Consider the following 22,045-nt stretch of genomic DNA (forward strand, 5'->3'; position numbering starts at 1 on the left):
GATGGCTTCACAGCAGCTTTATGTTTCCAAAAATGATGTTCATTAGGAAACAGTATACAACTGCAGAATGAATTCAGTTCCTTTTTATTATTAAGTAATCCTGTGTTGTAAATTCTTGCATTGGTTGTTGTTTTAAAGTCATGACTGTGATCGGTCTTTAAGACTTCATGATATATCCATAAATGATCTTGTGTCCATATAACTGGTCCATCTGTTTTTGGTGCTTCCGTCGACGTCTTCCGATGATCAAAAATATCTCAGCTGAGTCCTCTGTGGTGGGTACAGGGTAGTATTCTGTGGTAGGTACTATTGTACCAACTGCACAGAAAAACTCAGCTGAGTCAAATACCAGATCATTAATCAACTCAGTAAACTATACATAGTGTATATTCAAGTAGTACATTTCTAAATATCTATGTAGTCAAGAGCAAATGCATGTCAAGGCAAATCGAATCAGAAATCATTGTACATGTGCACTTAATAGACACCTCTTTATCACTGATTCATGATCAACTTCAGCTATGCAACTTAGTTAATATATAACTTTATATGTCTCCTGTTTTGTATACAAAACTCAGTCATCAATCTGTATCACAAAAAAACTTCCCGTGCTGTGGAGCTAGTAAATTGCTATGTAATTCCCTGGACTTCTCCACCTTTAAAAAACCTTATACCACTTGAGTGTATCACTGTTTTAAACATCTGAATTGAGGAGCTTTGTTGGATATTATATTATCAGCATCTTTTATAAATAGTAGCAACAAAGTTTCTTTGGCAGCTCAAAAACTGTTTTGCTGAAAGCCCACAAACTAATCTGCTCTAATAGTCAAACCAGTAAAGAAACAGTTTTTACTTTCATTGGATAGTCCAAGCCTACATGTTAAGTCAGGAGGACATGGTAGGTAGTTATATGAGCCATTATTGTGGTACTTACATATCTCGAGCACACATGTACATTTAAAAATGAATAGATGTGTCTGTCCTTAGCATGACCCTGTGGGGTTCAACATTCCTGCTTTAATTTTACTTTGATAATTATTTTAAAAGGCTCTTAACAACCTTAAATGCTGTAATGGCATTTTCAGTGATTTCAAAGGTAATTTGGCCAGTATAGAAAGCCTCAATATTAATACACTATGTATAACTCCTGGTGATTTTATTGCCCATATGAATCGTAGATAAACTTGGGACGCATGTACTCAGTGTTTTCAGAAGGGGTTTCAGCTGAAACCATTGCAACCCCCCCCCCCCCCCCCCTTGTATCTGCCACTACATGCATACTGTTGGCAAGGGTGGCTCCAGAAATTTTGGTGACAGGTTTCCAAATTTTCTGTTGCATGCAGACTGATCGCTTAGCTAAATTTAGGGGGTCTGGGGTATGCTCACCCAGGAATTATGTATTCTGAGATTAAATCTGGTAGTTAACAATTTTCATTTTAAAGACATCTTAAAAACACTGATATGTTAGGAATTGAGCTTGTTTGTTTCTCCTGGCTGTATCAGGAGCAGGCTAAAGACTGATTAAGAGGTGGAGTTATATAAAGTTTGAAGAGACGGTTTGATAGCTAGTTTATTTTTTTATAACTCATGATGGTAGGATATTTTTCTAGCTATCAGACATTGACTTGCGTGATTAAGCAGCTAGCTAGCTAGCTATACTGTTTGTAGACTATGTTTTCAGGTAAAGAATATAACGTTTTGTGTTTCTATTGCCAATTCATTGTTTTCATAGTGTGACTTGTATATAGATCAGGAGCCTTAAATACAGGCTTATGCCTTTCTTATACTTTCTGTTTAATAAATCCAGGAAACCTGCTTTAATCAAAACCCACAATCTAAAATTTTATGTTCTGATAAACTAGCTTGTCAGGCTATTGAAAGTGTTCCGGGTCGAGTTCTAAAACAGGTACGTAAACTTTAATGCACAGTTTATGTTAAAAGGCTATGCTCGCGGCGTCACATGTAGACTATTATTATTGTTGTGCACCGGCTAGACCTCAAAAGAGTCATATGGTGCACAAAAAAGGGTGCAATTACTACTGTCAATTGCAAAAGATAAACTATACTGTATACGTACTGTTGATTTAGTGATTTCAGCTCGATTTTGATTTTAAAAGTTCGAGGTACAATGCGTAACTTGTATCGCGAAAGGAACTGTTCAAACGGACAAAACCATACTATGAAGTGGATCCCTGGTCTCGCGTGGCCAGACCACTGTTTTCCGTGTTTGGGTGGGGAAAAATGGGACTCCAATAGCTGTTTACTTCTGATCCGTCCCCCAGACACTGGGGACGCTAATAGACAAGGGGTAGTCACCTCCATACCACCAATTGATGCGCTTGCGACTGGGATCAAGATTTAATCAAGTGATCAAGGGGTATTTTTGCAGTGAATCGAGCGATCAAGGCGTCCGCAAAAGTGGCGATCAAGCACCTTTGGAAAGCTAACTTTGAGCAACACGAGAATTTACTAAGCTTTTACGGTTGACGATCAAGATTCAAGGCTCTTGGAAAGATGAAATCAAGTGATCAAGGCAATATTTTGACGATCAAACTTTTTGATCCCGGTCGCGAGCGCATCAATTGACGGTATGGAAATGACTACCCCTTGATAGAGAGCTTGCATACAAAGCGCGGGCTTAACAACAGTTGCTAGGTCAGCCATGTTTGGGGGCAAAATGCGTGCTACAGTTGTTCTCAATGGTTTGGCGAAGTACAGGACATGTTCATTAGGTTAGTCACTCGGATAGCTGTAGTCAAAATCCCACAAAGCGCTATATAATTCATGAGAAATCTGCCAAAAATTAATATTGCGCTTGTATATGATAAACCTAGTTTTGATATTTGTTTATAACCTTATCCTAGCGTCTGGCAGTGATACTCGTGCGTAGCTTGTGGTGGCAAACCAAGAGTATTCGTCAAAATTAGTCCCATTGAAATTTGCCCCCAAGTATGGCTGAGTAGCAGCAGTTGTCAAATGCAAGCTCTCTATTGGATTAAATTGGCTGCAACTGGTTGTGCGAATGACGTCAGTAAATTAACTAGGTGATGGCTTCGATCTGGGTGGCGGGAAGCCCATCTAATGGGAAGCCTTATGAAGTGAAGCCATAATATTACCACAAGATGATGTGCTACTGTTATCTTCACAGATCTACTGTTGTCTTCACAGATCTAGAAATAAAGGATAATAAAAAAATTGTTTTTGGTAATTCACGAGATGCAAAATTTATTATTTTAATTTTGTGTTCCACACAAAGGACTGGATGAAACTTGTTACAGGTACTTAGCCAGATCATATCCAGAGTTGTTGTAGTTAAGAAGTATGCACAATAATAAGCAAATGATTTGCTGGGTGCCTGGCACAGGGTTGCTTTCTTTGAAAAAACAGACAAAGAAATACGAATTTTCGATTTCAAACTGTCCTACCACCCAGGGCAAGAGAAGTCAACTCTTCCTCATAGTGTTTCGATACGGTTGGGTGTATAGTCTGTCTATGTTGTTAGTTTGGAAAAGATCTGAGTGTTCTCACCATCTGGATGACGAGCGTCAAAATTTACTGCAGCATTAAAAAAATTGTGTTGCACTTTCTAGCCATTTCCAGCGCTTCTGCAGCCACAACAATCATTACTTATTGACTAAAACTATGGCAAAGATGTTCCTGAACGTTTGGTAGCAGCGGTTGTCAATTATTATTTCATCCACAGCTTCCACACCTAACTCTAAGCTATGCACCACAGGAGGCAGCTAAATCGTCCAAATTTGACTTCACCACTCACGCTCCACAGCAGCTTCAAATCTTCACTAGATCACCCTACATCACTAGATCACCCTACATCACTAGATCACCCTACATCACTAGATCACCCTACATCACTAAATTACCCTACATCACTGTTATGTTGCAAAATATCCCAAAACAAACAGTTCATTTTAGACTCAGCATCTATGAAATCACAGAAACACCAACTGCAACTACTACCAAACGTTCTGTGCCATCATTTGTCATCATTCTAAACAAAATCAGGTGACCAGTGCGGCATCAGAAGTACTGGAAAGGACTTTGGGCCCATTTAGAGAATCCCTTGGAATGATGCATGGAAATGTTGACGCTCTTCACCCAGATGGTGAGAAGTCTCCAGACTAACAGCATAGACAGACTATACATCCAACCTTATCACATCACTGTGTGGAAGAGTTGGCTTTTCTTGTTTTGGCTAGTAGGACAGTTTAAAATCGAAAATTTGTTTTTCATTTCTGAAAGAAAGCAACCCTGTGTCTTACTGTATGTACTTTTTGACTACAATATCTAGCTAAGTAGCAAGTGTTATCCTGTTCTTTGTGTGGAGCACGAAATTTAAAAAATTAAATTTTCTTCTCGCGAAATACTAAAATCGATATTTAGCTTTGTTGTAAGAAGAAATTCGTCATTGTTTAATGTGTAGTAGTTAACTAGACATTCAGTTTAAGGGGATTCGTATTCTTTGTACGAAATTTTGGTGGCAAGGGTAATTTATGGTTTTAATTAGTATGGTATCCTAATAGTGAGGACAGTTTTTCTGCATCAGTTTTCTCTAGTACACTAATGATAATTTAATGGTAGTGGGTAACTGCATCAGCTCTAAGAACTGCTTTTCAGCAGTAGCTGTAGATATATATATATATATGGCAGTGTGAAGGTAGTTAGGCTGAGTCACGGGTGTAACTAATCACTGGACTGGACCACTGGACTGGATTACTGGACTGACATATTTTTGGTTTTTACACATTCTGAGGTTGGTTTTATTGAGTCTTGCTAGCCAAGGGCCTTCAGAAAACTTGCAGTCTGCTACTAAAATGATGAGTATGAGGAGTGGAATAAGCAAAAACTGACTTCTAGTGATTTCACCTCTATTATGTTCTTCTACAATGCATATATCTATGCTACTTATCGGTATACTGCAGGAAATGTGCTAGTTATGGTTAACCAACGATAAAGTCTAGCTTGGAGGTAGTAGCAAGCTTGTAAAATGCTAATAAATTTGGTCACATATTATAGTACGCCAACCAGCACATGTAAGAACTAATCATGATAGTAGCAGAAAAAAACTACAGTTGTGCAATGAGCTTTTATATTGCATGTAGGAACAAAGTTAGCTACAATAGATTATCCTAGGAAGGATAGGTTGTGTCCCAGGGTTCTGAGCTATTTAGTTCAAGGATACAATGTATCATAGGTAGTACAAATATAGTAAAATGATTTTTTTGGTTAGCTATTGCTAGATATTACAATCTCCAAACCACAATACTAAGAAGTATATAAATGCTGTAGAGCATAACAAGTAGTGAGAAGTCAGTTTTTGCTTACCCCACTCCTCACACTCATCATTTTAGTAGCAGACTGCAAGTTTTCTGAAGGCCTTGGCTAGCAAGACTCATAAAACCAACCTCAGAATGTGTAAAAACCAAAAATATGTCAGTCCAGTAGTCCAGTCCAGTGATTAGTTACACCCCTGAGTCACTCACAGTTTAGTATGAGATACTGTATAGCCGACAAAAACGTACAATATTAGCTAGCTAGCGTAAGTCGCCAATTATTGACAGGTGCCAATTATCGGCACTTGTAAGCTATAGAGGCTACAGGGTACGTGTATGAAGGCTACCAAGTTCCACAGTGGGCTGTTATATCCTCTAAAACATTTCTTAGAATTGTTTTCATTCGGTGATTATTGTTGTTAAAGTGCTATTCAAGCCATTCTGGTTAAGCGTGAAATGGCATAAAAATAATTTTATATTGGAAACCAGTATGCTTTTACGTCTAACCTGAATATCTCTTGAATGGCTGGCCTCATCTTCGTAAAACTTCTGTGAAACGGAGTTATCCAAGGACTGCACCTCCCCTAAAAATTTCACAAAGAACCAACAAGCCATCATGGAGTTATGCACAAAATCACACATTGTGCCGATAATTGGTACCCCATGCCGATAATTGGTGTACAATAGGTATTACAATTTTCCTCATAACAAGATGTTCACTCACGTGAGATTAAAAATTGGTGTGCTAAGAGATGAAGGACTGCTCTGTTAAATAGTTCAAACCGGAAGTTCATATGCCATTGACTTAAGAATTACAATTGTGTGACAAAACGATAATTGGTGACTTACGCTATATGCAACAACAAAACACAAGTACAAGCTGAACAACAAAACAAAGCACAAGAACCAGACAAACAATTAACAATACAATTGCTTAAAAGCAGATTTAAAAAGTGATATACGATCAACATCAACTAATGTAGGGGGTAGATAACTGCTCCATGATAATAAAAACTACTTTCTCAATAGAGCTGGTGAGTTAGACCTCTGTATTTGTGCTAGCTTGTGTAATATATGTAGGCGTAGTGACCAGTAGTGTAAAGAAACGGCTTCTATTGCTGTAGTGAGTAGTATTCGTGATGTTTTCACAACTTTTTGATGCCACGAAAATTATAATGGTTAATAACTCTTGCTTGTTGTAGTCTTCTCTGTTATTGGGCACTAGCTAGTAGCCTATACTAGCGAACAGTGTTGTGATCACAGATCTGTAGGTGATCCCTTCGTTGAAATTTGATAACAAGTGGTTATTTCAAAGACGCTTTTTTACCCGTGGTGTAAGTTGGTAAGTAACAAGGGGGTGACACTCCAATATATCCTGTACTCCAATCTTTGTCCTCGGTGAAAGTCAAAAGTCAAGGTAGAACTTTGCAGCTGGTCAAAGGACAAGCGTGATTTGTAAAGTGTATTCCACGATAGATACTTATAGAGTAGCAATGTGAACATAGTTTTACTAAAATATACAGAAATTTGATCAAGGGTCAAGCACAAATTTTTCTAGTTTGACCACTTTGACCGAGGACAAATGTCAGAGTACAGAATATATTGGAGTGCCACGCCCTTGAGTAAAGATCCCAAATCTCTGAACTTGTAGCCAGGAGAGTGTGTGTGTGCGTGCGTGCGTGCGTGCGTGCGTGCGTGCGTGCGTGCGTGCGTGTGTGTAACCTGTAAGATCTGTGTGCTAGAACTAAATTTAGGAGAGTATGCATATTTTCGGAATTTCAATGGCTTCCAGTATACCGCCACCTTATAACATCTTGAAAATTCATTCTCGTTGTGTATCAGCACTCACATGGCCATACCGCTTTATTTTCCATGTATTAGGTGGGGGAAAAAGGGCCTGGTGTAACTCCAATAGCTGTTTACTTCTGAGCCGTCCCCAGACACTGGGGATGCTAATTGGATTAGATTGGCCACAAAGGAGACGCTTTACTGTAAACCAATGGTGACGTGGCAATATCCTTGGGTTCCTGGCCCAGATCAGTTCTAACAGGTCGTTACCTTTGTGTGCTGTATGGCATGAAGTCTGTTTAACCACTGTGACTAACACGTGTCCAGTAAAAGTACAGAATTATATAAACATGTAAAATTCTTGGGATCCTATGGGTCCCTGGGTCCTTGGATTCCCATTCCCCAGGTCCACTGTTTAGACCTACCCTGCTTTTTTTTTCAAAAGAAAAAAAAAGCGGTCTGGCTACGTGAGACTAGGTTTGAATTAGGCCAAGTTACGGGCCATTCAGGTCTCAAAACTGGCTTAAATGAAAGGAAATTCACAGAACAGGTCTTTACTGAACACCATGGAGCTGTATAGCTACATACAGGCTCCCCATCTGCTTTAATAGATCGCCACTGGGCTTGGGAAAAAGTAGCCAGCAAAAGTAGACCACCTAAGTCTAGTTGATTTTGATTGTGAAATTAGATAGTTTATTTATATAGCTTTGTGTTCTTGGTGAAAAATTGAATCTGCTGACATGGGCGATAAGACCGGTTTTCCCACATAATTATTATAAATGTCTGTGATGACTTTCACCATTTACTAACCATTGTTGGTGTTTACATTGATGGACTTATTCATATAGCTAATCGGGGTCAATATTGTTTGCCTCATGCTAAAGTGTTTGGAAACAAGCCATCCTTGAGAGCACTCAGTTACAAAAAATCCCGGTGGAGAGTTCAGCAGCTTCAGCTACAAGCAAGTCACCCTGTGTTGATGTTTGCATCTTTGTTTGAATCACATGGCATAGGGCGTGATAGCATAGCATTGTGCGTAGTGGTTAGCGTGACGTAAACTCAGCCTCTTTGTGGTTATAATCAAAGCCTATGCTAATGCCCATATAGGTGTTATGTGATTCGATCACTAATGCAAATGTCGGTACACAGGTTTTAATATTGTAGTTCTTGAGACAACAATAACAAGCGAAGTCACGTGTACAAGATTTTGACCAATCCTTTTTGAAGTGTAATTACTACACATGACTTCTACTTTAAATTTGTTGATGTGCAAGAACTATTAGAACCTCTGTAGGGTCTTCAGTTTGTAACTGAGTAAGCTCACGTATATGATGCAAGCCACAATAACTTTTTGTGGTTTGCATTATTCACGTGAGCTTACTCAGTTACAAACTTAAGATTCTATAGAGTGACTTGTTTGTAGCTGAAGCTGCTGAACTCTCTATAGGGATTTTTTGTAACTGAGTACTCTATAGGGTGGCTTGTTGCCAAACATCTTAGCATGAGGCAAAGAATATAATATAATGCAGTTGTAACTAATGTTGTGTGGTTGTCAAGTTGTACGTGTGGGCATGTCTGTGAGTGTATGCAATAATGAAAAATCTGCTGTTAAACAACTTTGCAAGCACATGCTTTTAGCCTCACACCGGCTGTAGTTTAAGATCATGTTTCTTCAATCGAGTCATCAATGACTGGAACAATTTACCGTACACTATTATTAATGCTCCAACAATCAGTAGTTTTAAGTCTCTTTAAGATGAACATTGGAAACAATTCATTTATATTTATAATTAATTTTTGATATAATTTGTAGCTAATTGATTATTTTTCACTTTATGTGATCAGGTTTCACAGGTTGTGCCTTTAACCTGTAATTAATAATACTAATAATTCTACAACACGTGATGTTTTGCATTGCAAGAACTTGGAAAACTGTGATATTCTTTGTAGAAGTAGAATTAAAATTCACTGCTACAATTCCATAGGCTATTCATTGCACATGTATGATGTGAGAGGGGTGCATCATGTACTTGGCTGTCTGTACCTACCCAAACTTTTCCATTAACAAAATGCTTCAGAGAGCCATACCTATAATCTAAAGGCAGTATATAAAATATCTACAGGCAGAAAATATTATGAATTTTATGTGGAAATGTCTCCAAATTGCAGTATTTTAGCATCTATTTTTCAAAATTTTCCTGGGGGGGGGGGGGATGCCCCCAGACCCCTCTAGTTCCAGCATGCTTTGCATGCTGGGAAGTGTGCTTCATACACCTCTACCCATGAGATTAGTACCTTGAGTTAGCCCCCCCCCCCCCCCCCTTTTATAAATCCTAGATCCGCCTCTGGATTGTGCATTGTAATGTGAGCAAGGACTGGGAAGTACAATCAGTGGTTACTAAATGTTGTGGTGAAGATTGTGGAGGAGACTGAGAATAACTGGTACATGTAAATTACAGAAGTGTCAAGAGGAACTTAAAGTGGAAGAGTGCTGATACACACATGCATGTTTTACTAAATTATGTTTACCCAGATTCTTTGACCTGCTCCACTTCTACCCATACTAATGGATTGGACTTATAGAATAGTGTTCACATCGGCACATGCATCATTTCAGTGACTGTGCATGGGGACAGAACTCAAATTGAGAAATTTTCCCAAGATAAACATTCTAGCTGGGAGCATGATACCCACCCAGCATGATTTTTTTTTTTAATTTGGAGGCTCTAAGGCTATACTTTTAGATTTTTCATTTTGTTATTACAAAGTTAACAAGCTGCTGGCAGTTAAGAGACATAAAATATGAGACTGTTCTATTAGACTGGCTAAGGGTATCTCGATCTTTTGTACTGAACAATTCCCGAGCCTATAGTTCATATACATATCATGTTTGGAAGGAGAGGAGATTACTTGCATGAGTCCTCTTCTGTATCAATTAACCATCTTTAGTGAAAATAACAGTTATGTGTAGTATTGTGCACGTGACCTCCCAGCTCCCTGTTCCCGGTTTTACCCAAGAAATCTCCGCTCCTGATCCCCTCCTGGTTTTACCCCTTATTTTTCTTCCTCTTTTTGCACACTTACAAAAACTGCCATAAAACGTGAATGCCATATCTGATTGCCTTGAAATTTGGCACACAGACAAATCCAACTTGGTGTAGCAAGTGCGAGATAAGATACTCTAATAGAGCAGTCACCCTGAAGAGAGATCAGCTAGAAACAAGTAACCCGTATAGAGATCAGCTACAAACAAATCACCCTGTAGAGAGATCAGCTAGAATCAAGTCACCCTGTAGAGACATCAGCTAAATACAAGTTACCTATAGAGATCAGCTTCACCCAGTATATGTGCTGGAAACAAATAAATCACCATGTAGAGAGATCAGTTAGGAACAAGTCACCCAGTAGAGAGTTCAGCTAGAAACAAGTCACCCTGTAGAGAGATCAGCTACAAACAAATCATCCTGTAGAGAGATCAGCTAGAAACAAGTCACCCTGTAGAGATACAGCTAGACAAGTTACCCTATAGAGATCAGCTACAAACAAATCACCCATGCAGTAGAAATATGTGCTGGAAACAAGCCACCATGTAGAGAGATCAGTTAGGAACAAGTCACCCAGTAGATAGTTCAGCTAGAAACAAGTTACCCTGTTAGCTATAAACAAATCACTCTGTAGAGAGATCAGCTGGAAACAAGTCACCCTGTAGAGATATCAGCTAGAAACAAGTTACCCTGTAGAAATATGCACTGGAAACAAATCACCCTGAAAAGAGTTCAGCTACAAACAATGAGAGTTTCAGCTACAAACAATGAGAGTTTCAGCTACAGTTCAGTTATGTAAGAAGTCACCCTATTACGTATGTGATAATCATTCATTGTTAAATATACAAATATTTAATCAGACAAAAAGCTATAGCTACACACAATTACTTCTTTTGTTCTACAATTCCTGCAATAAAACAAGTTAAAAGGAAGCACCAAAGCCAGTTTATGCAGGGCCGGAGGAGGGAAAATTGAGTTGGTCAGGCCATTGACTATAATGTTGAAATTACTACTATATACATGCCAATGAGAGAGGAGCTGTTCACAGTGTGCGAAGTGCGAAGCACGAGCATTCTAGGGGGGTCTGGGGACATGCCCCCACCAGAAATTTTTGAAAATTAGACACTCAGATATGCAATTTTAACTGCTAGCTAACTATATAAATATGCTCAAGCCTATCTGTTGTTCTTCAGACTTTCTATACTATGTATAATTGTAGACCTGACATACAGGGGACATGCACAGCATGAAACTTGCTGTATGGTTCATTTAGTTATAGCTAGCAATTAGAAGTTCAAGGGGGGTCTGGGGGTGCAACCACCAGGAGCTGCAGATTTTTTTCACTTAAAATTTAAAATTGATGCTAAATTTTAAAGTAAAACTAGCTAGCAACTTGCAACTTTCCCCCCAAATTTCACAGGGAACCCATGCAGCATGGCCCCCTTTAGCTAGGATATAATTACTATACAGTGAATTCACACAGCTACAATAAAAAGCTACACAGCTACAAAAATACACATTTACTACTATACTGGTTTGTATGAAGTGAATGGATCATCACGTAAATATACTGGTGGACAGTCACGAGACCAATCAGTATTCGAAAATGGCATGATATGGGTGAGACTGAGAGTTTACTCGGTATCTCGACAAGACGAATGGGTAGTTGAAGAGGAGTGATTTCTACTCAACATCGCATCCAGATGGCCTCCATGTAATGTATGGGTGTACAGCTTCTTACTGCGGAATGAGTCATCTGGTTTGTCACTGCCAGCCCTTCGCCCAGTAATAGAAGCCAAGAGAGACAAGCCAAGGAATGTTGATGATTATTTTATGAAGATTGAATTGTGATATAAATGTGCTGGTTTAGAATCAAAGAAGGCACCTGCCTTACACGTGATAAATGCCAACTGTCAGCACACGTGATACTGTACGTAGAACCCACAATCATTTCTGTACAAAATGATACGAATGCTATGCTGTACTGTAAGGTAATTGGAGGTACTATACGTGTAGTTCTGTGCTTTAGTTGGGCTAAGAAACTAGGTAAATACTGGTGTCATGCATTTTCAATAACACCTGTAAAATGTACGTAGCTACATGTAGATGTGATCATCCAAAGATTGCATGAGAGTAAGCTAGTCGGTTCAACTCCAGATTATTGGTCCGGCTAAGGCCTGACCAACCGGACCGTCTCCTCCGGCCTTGTTATGGCCAGCTTTGTGCTTGCAATACAAAAAGAAATGATATCTAATCCAAAACAGCCAATCTGTAAAAAAAGAGTGCAGCCCCCAAAAAGGCTATGGTGAAAAAAGATGTGAAATCCAAGGTGGCAGCCAAGAAATGGCTGTGATGGTAAGTTAATGGCAAAAATTGTAATTACGATGATTCAGGTGAATTATTACGACAATTCAGGTGAATTTGGTGCCGAATCCTAGTGGAGGAGGCAACACAAATTCATCTGAATTGTCGTAATTAAAATTTTGCCATTAACCTACCATTACAGTCATTTCTTGGCCGCCACCTTGGATTTAACATCTTTTTTCTCCCTGGCCTTTTTGGGGGCCGCACTCTTCTTTTACAGCTTGGCTGTTTTGGTTTAGATTTAATGTACAGTATCACTATGCCCTGTGAGCATAAATGTGACTGGATATGCGAAAACTTGACACAATTACAAGCCTAAATATACAGTATAAAGAATTGAATACAATGGGCTATTATTAAAAAATTCCGTAAATTTTTGAAAGCCTCTTTATGAAGGAAGGGACTTACCTGTACAATAAACACCTAGATATTATCTTATTCGCTTGCTCAAGAGGAGTTGGAATTCTTTGTTTTGTTGCAGTAGACCCAAGGATACACAAGCTATGAGTGTTTGTTTATGTCACTTTGAAGTGATTGTATACGATCAATTTTTCATGAAGTTTAATCATATTAAACTAAGTTAATGATGTGGAAGAGGCCAGCGTGCAATTGGTATGGCATGGGGTATAAGATTAGAAATAACTAGAAAGGCGAAATGCATGTGCAGGGAATATGTGATTAACTTAGTGAGTAATCAAGTTGTGGAAAGTGGTCTCAGTAAGTCTAGAAGAAATTGAAGAAATGCCAAAGCAGAAGAAAACAAGGAAGGCTACAAGCCACCGCGAAGAGGAAGCTAATACAGCTACAACACCAGCAAACGAATCTATGTGCCTGGCCACTCGGTCGAAAACGAGGCCTACGAGACGTCAGCAGGAGACGGGGTCGGATGGCAGGTGGGGGAGCCAGCAGAGGAATGAGTCTTCCACTGGTAGTGAATGCACTGTAGCTTTAACCACAGATGATATCCCAAGCATTGTCCAGCAAGTGGTTAGTGCGGTACGAAAGACGCACCCCCAGATAATCGTCCACTAGGTCCAGGTATGCACGTGCGCATATATATAGATATAGAGTTAGCTACATATGTATGTCACTATTTGCGTGTGTTTTATATACTCATAGACAACAGTGTAGCTAAATCTCATATAATTGTACAATGTATAGCTAAATAAATAAAATCCGTTTTCGCCCTGACAAGTGCCAAGGGAGCATGTATGAGCCTCTACAATGCCCAAAATGTGGTTAATAATTAGCTACTGCCAGGTACTGCTTGCTGTTGGTAATGGCCTGTTGAGGTTATTCATGGGCATGAGGGAGGCCTATGTAGCTGAACACCTGCTATGTGGCCATGCTGTTATAGAGACAACCGTGCTGATAATTTCATTGCCTATTTTTTAAATCTTTTATCCTGTTGAGGTAAAAAAAAGGAATAACCCCCACTGCAAATTTTGGGAATTGTGCTAGATACAGTAAAAATGGAAGCACGTCTGCCAGAGGAGAAACTTGAGAGGATTCAGCAGCTGCTTGCCTCCTGGTTGGATAAGACAAGTGCTACCAAATGGCAAATTTTGTCTCTAGTCGGCCACTTGCAGCATGTAGCAAAAGTGATCAAGTGTGGCAGGACCTTTGTCAGACGAATGTATGCCACTGCTGCGAAAGTCAAGGAATTAGATTTCTATACACAGATGAACACAGGTTTTAGATCTGATCTAAGTTGGTGGCACACCTTCATTGCACAATGGAATGGTGTATGTCTTCTTCATTATTCCAATCATCCAACCACATACCACTATTGTATACAAACAGATGCTTCAGGGTCATGGGGTTATAGTACCTTCTTCCAGAGTTAGTGGATTCCATCTAAGTGGGATCAGTACTGGGCATCAATAGGAATTATGGCTAAGGAGTTAGTACTCACCCTACTCGCGATGGCCATCTGGGGCCCCAGGCTCTCAGGAAGCACTGTGTTGTTTCAGTGTGACAACTTTAGTGTAGTATCTGCCATACATAAAGGCTCAACAAAGGAACCCACCGTTATGCATCTCTTGCACTTTTTGTGGTTCTCTGTTCTTCGTGGCTTATTTCAACATTGAAGTCCTGTCCGAACATATACCAGGAATGGCTAATCCAATGACGACCACCTATCACGATGAAACATGCCAGCCTTCTTCCGCATAACCCCACAGGCCATGCCCATGCCAGCAACTATTCCTGCACCACTATTTAAAATTATTAATAGCTCGGGACCTGACTGGATTTCTTCTACTTTCAGGAAGTTGTTTAGAGCAACCGTGGCACAAGTATACTTAACAATGCTACCCAACCATTAGTATGACGGTTGTATTTATATATATAAAACAAACTGTAATTTTAGGTAGTTACTTGATTTGCAGTGCAACATTATCCTCTACTTTGCAGTACCATTTGATTACTTTCAGTAGTGTACACAACTATAATGAATATAATTGTCACATAGTAAACAATAATAGATACAAACATGTTGTTGTTACAAACATTATAAGTGATGCGGAGGCATGCAAGACAACAGGTTAATATGTAAGTAAGAGGGGTCATGTGGGCATTCTCATTATGTATGGTCAGCCACAATGGGTGGTACATCCACTTTGGTACCAGGTTACAAGAACAGTATTCCTACACCAATATATATACACATATATATATGTATGTAAAAAAAAATTTAAAAAAAACATTAGAGCTTGGAGGAAAAGCTGTCCTGTCAGTTGCCACAGAACTGTACACCTTTTTGTGACCTATGAAGTTTGGGAAGGAAAATAGTTTCATTTTCCTCCTCCCTGATATCAGCCCCCAAAATTCTTACCCCTCCAAGCTCCAATACGGGATAAATAGAAGAAAATATTGAACCCTGCACACCTACCAAATCATCCACTATCATCAGGGGTTGGTATGTATTTTACTGCATAAATATATATGTAGCAGCATTAATTCATGAATTTCACCTTTGTATGCAGTGAAGAAAGGTGATAAAAGGACAAACTTACCCAGTAATTGATTTCCCTATAATGGCGAACAAGATGCTGAAATTTTCAGTTCCATACCTTAATCCATTTGTAAGTTACAACCGTTTTTGTAAGCACCTGTAATTTATTTTCCCTATACTTGCTGTACAAATGAATTTTTCTGTTGTTGCTACTTTGTAGGGCTGTAACTCACAAAGTTATTGACGTATGAGACTGAAAGTTTGCCAGAGGGACACTTAGCTAAGTAGATTATAAATATTTAATAAACAGGAATTCGAAAAATGTACAATTGTGTTGGGTTTTTGCAGATCTGGGAACAAATACCCATACAACCTACAGCTGCATTTGACAGCAGAAAACATAGTAGTGACAGCTAGAGTTTGAGCAATCTAGTTTAGCGTGGCCAGTCCCTCTCCAAGCAGCCACTTATCTATTGGAAATTATAAGCACTGTGCTACAAGCTGCTTATCAATTGGAAATAATTTATATGTGCCGTGCTACAAGTAGCACGGTGCTTATAGTTTCCAATCAATAAACGGCTGTGCGGAAAGGGTCTGGCCACACAGACTAAGTAGTGCAGCACTTATAATTTTCAATCGATAAACAGTTGTGAGGAAAGGGTCTGGCCACGTGACACTATGAACAATGTATGGGCTGGCTAACTTGTGTTGCTACAAGTGTTCCATTTTTCCAGCTGCCTCCAACTACGCTGTAGCTACACAAAAACAATAAATATGAAGGGCTTCATGTTCATTTTATATTGGTTTTATGGCCTTCTCAAAAAGTATCCATAGGCATTCAAATTTTTGAATGATTGCCCGTGACTGTACCGTAACCTTAATATCCAACAGTAAGCCTCAGTGAAGAATATGACTATATTGTGTATTACAGGAAGATGATGATGCTATTGTGGATGTGTTTGATGACACTGATCATCACCAGTCAACATGTTAATAGTAAAGTGATCACTATCAACACTAATGGTGGTAGTGATAATACTACATGTTGTGTTGATGGAGAATGTGACTGTTCTTCATTGTCAACTGCTTTGACTAATACAACTAACAACACTGTCATCAATATTACATCAGAATCAGTTACACTAGAGGAGCACATTGTGATGGGATCAGGTGACAATATTACAATAATTGGCAATGGAGTGACTATCATGTGTAATTATAGTGGAAGAGTTGAACTGACCTGTAATAAGGTGTGTACTGATATTGTGATTGAAGGGATAACATGGGACAAGTGTGGTGGCCCTAATTTACCTGCAGCAGTAATGCTTGATACTGTCACCAATGTTTCACTAAGAAATTGTATTTTCCAATATTCCCAGGTGCAAGCGGTTAAAATAAATGTAGTCCATGGTTCTGTGGTTGTTGAAAATTGTAGCTTTATATTAAATGTTCGTGGCTTGGAAATTGAAAAGAACAATCATTCTTCAGATCTTGTGGATACTAATGTGCTGATTTATGGTAGTAACTTTAGCAGTAATGGAGGTAGAGTTGTTGATATTGATAGCACTGCTCTTTATGTACATGGAGGAAGAACACCAACTGTTTGGAGTATCACTATTTTCAAAACAGTATTTTCTTTCAACGCTGTGGCAGTATACTTGAATCTTACTGGAGGTAACCTCACACTGACTGAAGTTTTAGCTCATAATAACAACTATCCCCCTGTGTTTTATTTAAATTTTGATGGACATTACCATCAAACTGCAATTCTGTCCATCTTTTCTTCACACTTTAGAGTGAACCGTAATGCAGCTGTATTGCAGATATATGCTGAGAATGGTATCACTGCTTTGATCAAGAACTCTACTTTTATTGAAAACCAAAGTGACTACTATCCAATTATTGATTTATATGTAACATCATTAAATGATTTAGATAATTGTTCACTCACTTTGATTGATGTCCAAATTGCTGAAAATGTTTTTACTCAGGAACATAATTCTAAATCAATGGGGATTTTCTCAAATCAGATCCAGTGTAATAAAACTAAGTTAGTAATGAAACAAGTTAGCATGATTTCTAATGTGTTCCCTAGCTATGGAGGTATAGTGTACATTAATAATCTCAAACTTGGAAGCCATCAAGTAAACATTAGTGAAAGTGTATTTGCCAATAACACTTCTCTCCGTGGTTCGACCATTTATATTGATCAAATTCGAAGTGGTTATTTAGATATCAACTCCGATTTTTCCATTAGAACGAGTGTGTTTGATGGGAATTCAGCTCAAAACAATGTTATTTACATCACAATTTCTGGACCCGCTTATCATTATCAGTATACTTCTGCTTTTTTTTACTTTGAGAAATCAAATTTTACAAACAATTATGGTAGCTGTATATTCTTGACACAATTATGTCTGGTTACTTTTAAAGGAGACGTGTTGTTTGCAAACAACACTGCTGACAATGGACCGGCTTTGTATCTTGATCTAACAAGTCTCATCACCATTAATGATGGAGCTAATGTTCAGTTTATTAACAATTCTGCTGTATTGCATGGAGGAGCTGTATTCATTGACTATAATCTGGATTGCAATGATAATTATTATAATAATTGCCCTTTTTTATTTTCTACTAATGCTACAGCAGAGGTGTCATTCATCAACAACATTGCTGGATATGGTTCTAATGCTGTTTATTTCAGTATATTCAAATACTGTAACTTAATTGTTAACTCCAGTGACACAGGCTCCATAATGCATGTACCTTATCAGTTTAACTACTCACAGATCATCAATGGTACACTTACACATGTTCCTAATGACTACAATTACACTTGGTTAAATGTCACTGAATTCCCTGTTGTCACTTCACCACATCAACTGAAGTTGTATGGTGATGACATTCAGCTGATCAGTAATAACACTTATTTTGTTGGTAACAAATATGTTGGTAGACCAGTGGAATTTGAAGGTGTTGTTCTTGATTATTTTGATAAGCCAGCTGAAGTAACACGATTTCATTTGAGTTGTATTGACTGCTTTCCTAACTGGTCATTACTCAATACATTCCTTTCAGTTGACAATGTTTCTCCATTACATGTGATCTTAGTTGGAGAAGAGGTTGTAAATGAGAGTGTAAATGTGACACTTAATTTACTTTCTTCCATCAACTACGTTTATAACTCAATTGAAGTAACACTCATAGTTGAGTTAATACCATGTCCTGATCACCCTGGGTATTACTATGGTGACACATCCAAGGGGTGTATTTGTTACTATCATGATGTAGTGGAGTGTTATGAAGACTACAATGAGATCAAAAGAGGTTACTGGTTTGGTGTTGTCAATGGAATAGTATCCACAACATTGTGTCCTAATCAGTATTGCAAGTTTGCTAATCGTAGGAAGACTAGAGATGGGTATTTTGAACTACCAGATACTATCGATGATCAATGTGAGCATCACAGGACTGGCCCTGCTTGTGGAGAGTGCAGTCCAGGATACACTCTAGCATATGACTCTACTGACTGTATCAGTGTAGACCATTGTAGTACTGGAATAACAGTGTTAGTGGTAGTGTTGACCTGTTTGTATTGGATAACAATTGTAGCTATTACATTCTTGTTAGTGGCTTGTGTGCAGTTCAGGATATCATCAGGATATGTGTATGGGATAATCTATTACTACAGTATGGTGGGTATCTTGTTGAGTAATAATCCATATATTTCAGATGGAGCATTGGTATTTATCCACATCTTATCAGGATTTGCACAACTGACTCCTCGATTTCTTGGACAACTTTGTTTAGCACAAGGATTGAGCGGTATCGATCAGCTGTTCATCCATTATTGCCATGCTGTTGCTATTTCATTGTTTCTAATAGCTTTTGTGTTTGTAGTAAAATGTAGCAGAAAAATATCTGTTTTAGGTTTAGTTTCTCGTAACATCATTCCAGTTATTTCTATCCTATTGTTATTATCTTACACATCATTAACATCCACTTCACTTCAGTTACTGAGACCACTAACATTTACTGATATTAGTGAGGTGTACACATACTCTTCTCCTGATATTAAATACTTTCATGGTAGACATGTGTTCTATGGTGTGGTGGCTGTGTTCTGTGAACTAGTGATCGGGATTGGTTTACCAGTAATCCTGATAATGGAGCCATTGTTAAGAAGAAAAGTTAACCTTCTTAGACTTAAAGCATTTCTGGATGAATTTGGAAATTGCTACAAGGACAAATATCGCTGGTTTGCTGCTTATTATTTACTTTGTCGTCAACTGATTGTGTTGATTGTACTAGTTGGCAATAGCAACACAGTGATGATGTTTTCTCTACAAATTCTTTGTCTCTTAATAGCCACAATTCACATGTGGGTTAGGCCATACAAGAATAAACTCATCAACATATTTGATGGACTAATCCTACAACTGATGGTGGTAGTTGTAACAATTGGTTTGTCTGACTCATTACAATCTGCAATGCCGGAGCTGTCTATTATTCTGGTAGTATTTCCTTTGCTTGTGTTCTGTGGTGCTGTCATCATGATGAAGGTCTTGAACAGGAGAAATCATCAATATTCTCCCATTGGTGAAGACGATGATAATGGGTAAGGACAAACTGACACCATATGACATGTAGTACATATGATGCACATAATTATTAGTACAAGTAAGACACATGCAAGTCCATGTAATACACCAGTTGCATATTAAATCCTGTGGAAAGGGAGCATGCAACTCCATACACTACTATCAAAATTTATACATCACGTCTTATGTTGTGGCACAATCATTATGCCAGACTTGTACATAAAAGGAGCAGCTACTCCATCATTTTTTGTGAAGGTATAGCGAAGCTGCTTCAACATAGTAGTCTCACACAGTCAGATCCATGGAGCTTATCGTATAAACACCTAACTGCAAGACATTAAGTATAGGTACTGTAATCATCTCCATCAGTACCAGCTGCACAGACAGTAGAATTTGGCCACATAAGATTAGTTCAACAGAAGGACACTGAGTTGAAAGAAAAGTTTGAAATAGTCAACTGCATGGAGTAATTATTTCACTAGCAAAATTAATGTAGAGCGTTTATAACCATGCACGCTATGCCTGTACTATCATTCTTCCATCATGCCAGCTTTGCTTTGTTGTGCCAGTAATGTGTTTAACATGTGCCTCCATATAATGTGGATTTTAAAAGGTACTTTTATAGTATACGTGGCAGCCATGTTTGAATTTGGCTTTTCACAAAGTTACATGCTCTGTTATCCTTAGGATTCGATACACTCCTAAATACATGTTTTATCATGTTTTACATTTTGAGCTTGTTTTGCTTGCAGAAATAATCCAGTCAATGAACCAAATCAACGGAGATATGACTACTATCAAGAATCTCTTTTTGATGTATCAGCAGAACGTAATGATCAAGAGTCCACAGCTGGTTGTCTTAGCTGTTAGTAACCAAACATATGCAATTGTTGAAAGCATGTAGTTGGTAGTTATGCACTCAGGCATTATATTATAATAGTGTTATGCTGCTAGATAATGTTTAGGATGCCCTGCATTTTGACACATTAATTTTGTAGAATGGAAATGTTATGAATAACCAGTCTTTTAGTTTTTCTGAAATATTACTGTCTCTGTATCATCCAGTCCCACAATCAGGGGCGGATCCAAGGGTAGGGGCACAAGGCCACACCATTAAAACGGGGTAGCCACTCTAAGCAGCTAGTATATAGCTAGCTATACAGTCTGTTATAAATTAGCAACAAGCAATTACCTCTCAGTGGTGTTTTAAGGCAGTAATTCAGAAGTATGTAGTGAAAGCTATTAATGGCTTAAACACTTGCCAAGCAATAATTAATTTTAGAGGTGCTTCTTATGTACAAAAGTGCTGGGTGATAGTGTGAGTTTGGTTTCAAGTGATTTTTGTGGTACAGGGAAGAGATTCAAACTAAAAATGTCATGAGCAATTTCTTGAGGAATAACTGCATGCATGATATTGGCTTTACTGGTATATGAAAATGATAGCTCATCCTAAAGGAATATGGCAGAGGAGGGTCCCAAATACCCCATGTTGGATTCACCATTGACAACGTTCCAAATTCCAATCACAACTTTGATAAGCTTAACCACCAGCTGACCAAAAACAGGTGAATTTGTGTTGCCTTCTACCAAATTCACCTGAATTGTTGTTATTAAAATTTTGCCTACATACCGGCATTACAAAAAATGGCTAGCTGCTAGTTTGAATTTCACATCTTTTTCACCCTAGCCTTTATGGGGGCCACACCCTTCTTTACAGCTTGTATGACTTCAATTCTTTTTGTATTTGTATGTTGTAATGCTGGCCACAGGCTGATGTTGTGTAGGAAAGAAGAGGAGATCAAAAGCTGAATTTTGTTTATCCAATTCACCTAATAAAATTTTGCTTATAATGAGAAAACTTACAACTGTAACAATTATCACATCAGCTCTCTCCTACAGGTTGGCTTGTTTGTGGCTGAACTCTTTAACGGGGTGGCTTGTTGTAATTAAACTCTCTACAGGGTGAATTGTTTAATGTTTCCACAGGGTGAATTGATTTAA

The 22,045-nt window shown here is 38.4% G+C and overlaps 1 protein-coding gene across 1 annotated transcript; it reads left to right on the top strand.

The window, feature by feature from the left end:
• Positions 1–1,838: 1,838 nt before the first annotated feature.
• LOC136259161 (uncharacterized) lies at positions 1,839–21,175 on the top strand. Its single transcript, XM_066052602.1, has 3 exons — positions 1,839–1,906; positions 16,375–20,061; positions 20,797–21,175. Exons 2-3 carry the CDS (start codon positions 16,379–16,381, stop codon positions 20,912–20,914), a joined length of 3,801 nt encoding a protein of 1,266 aa, XP_065908674.1. The 5' UTR covers positions 1,839–1,906; positions 16,375–16,378; the 3' UTR covers positions 20,915–21,175.
• Positions 21,176–22,045: the final 870 nt, after the last annotated feature.

The sequence above is a fragment of the Dysidea avara genome, chromosome 6 (genome assembly GCF_963678975.1).
Source record: "Dysidea avara chromosome 6, odDysAvar1.4, whole genome shotgun sequence".
Lineage (NCBI taxonomy): Eukaryota > Metazoa > Porifera > Demospongiae > Dictyoceratida > Dysideidae > Dysidea > Dysidea avara.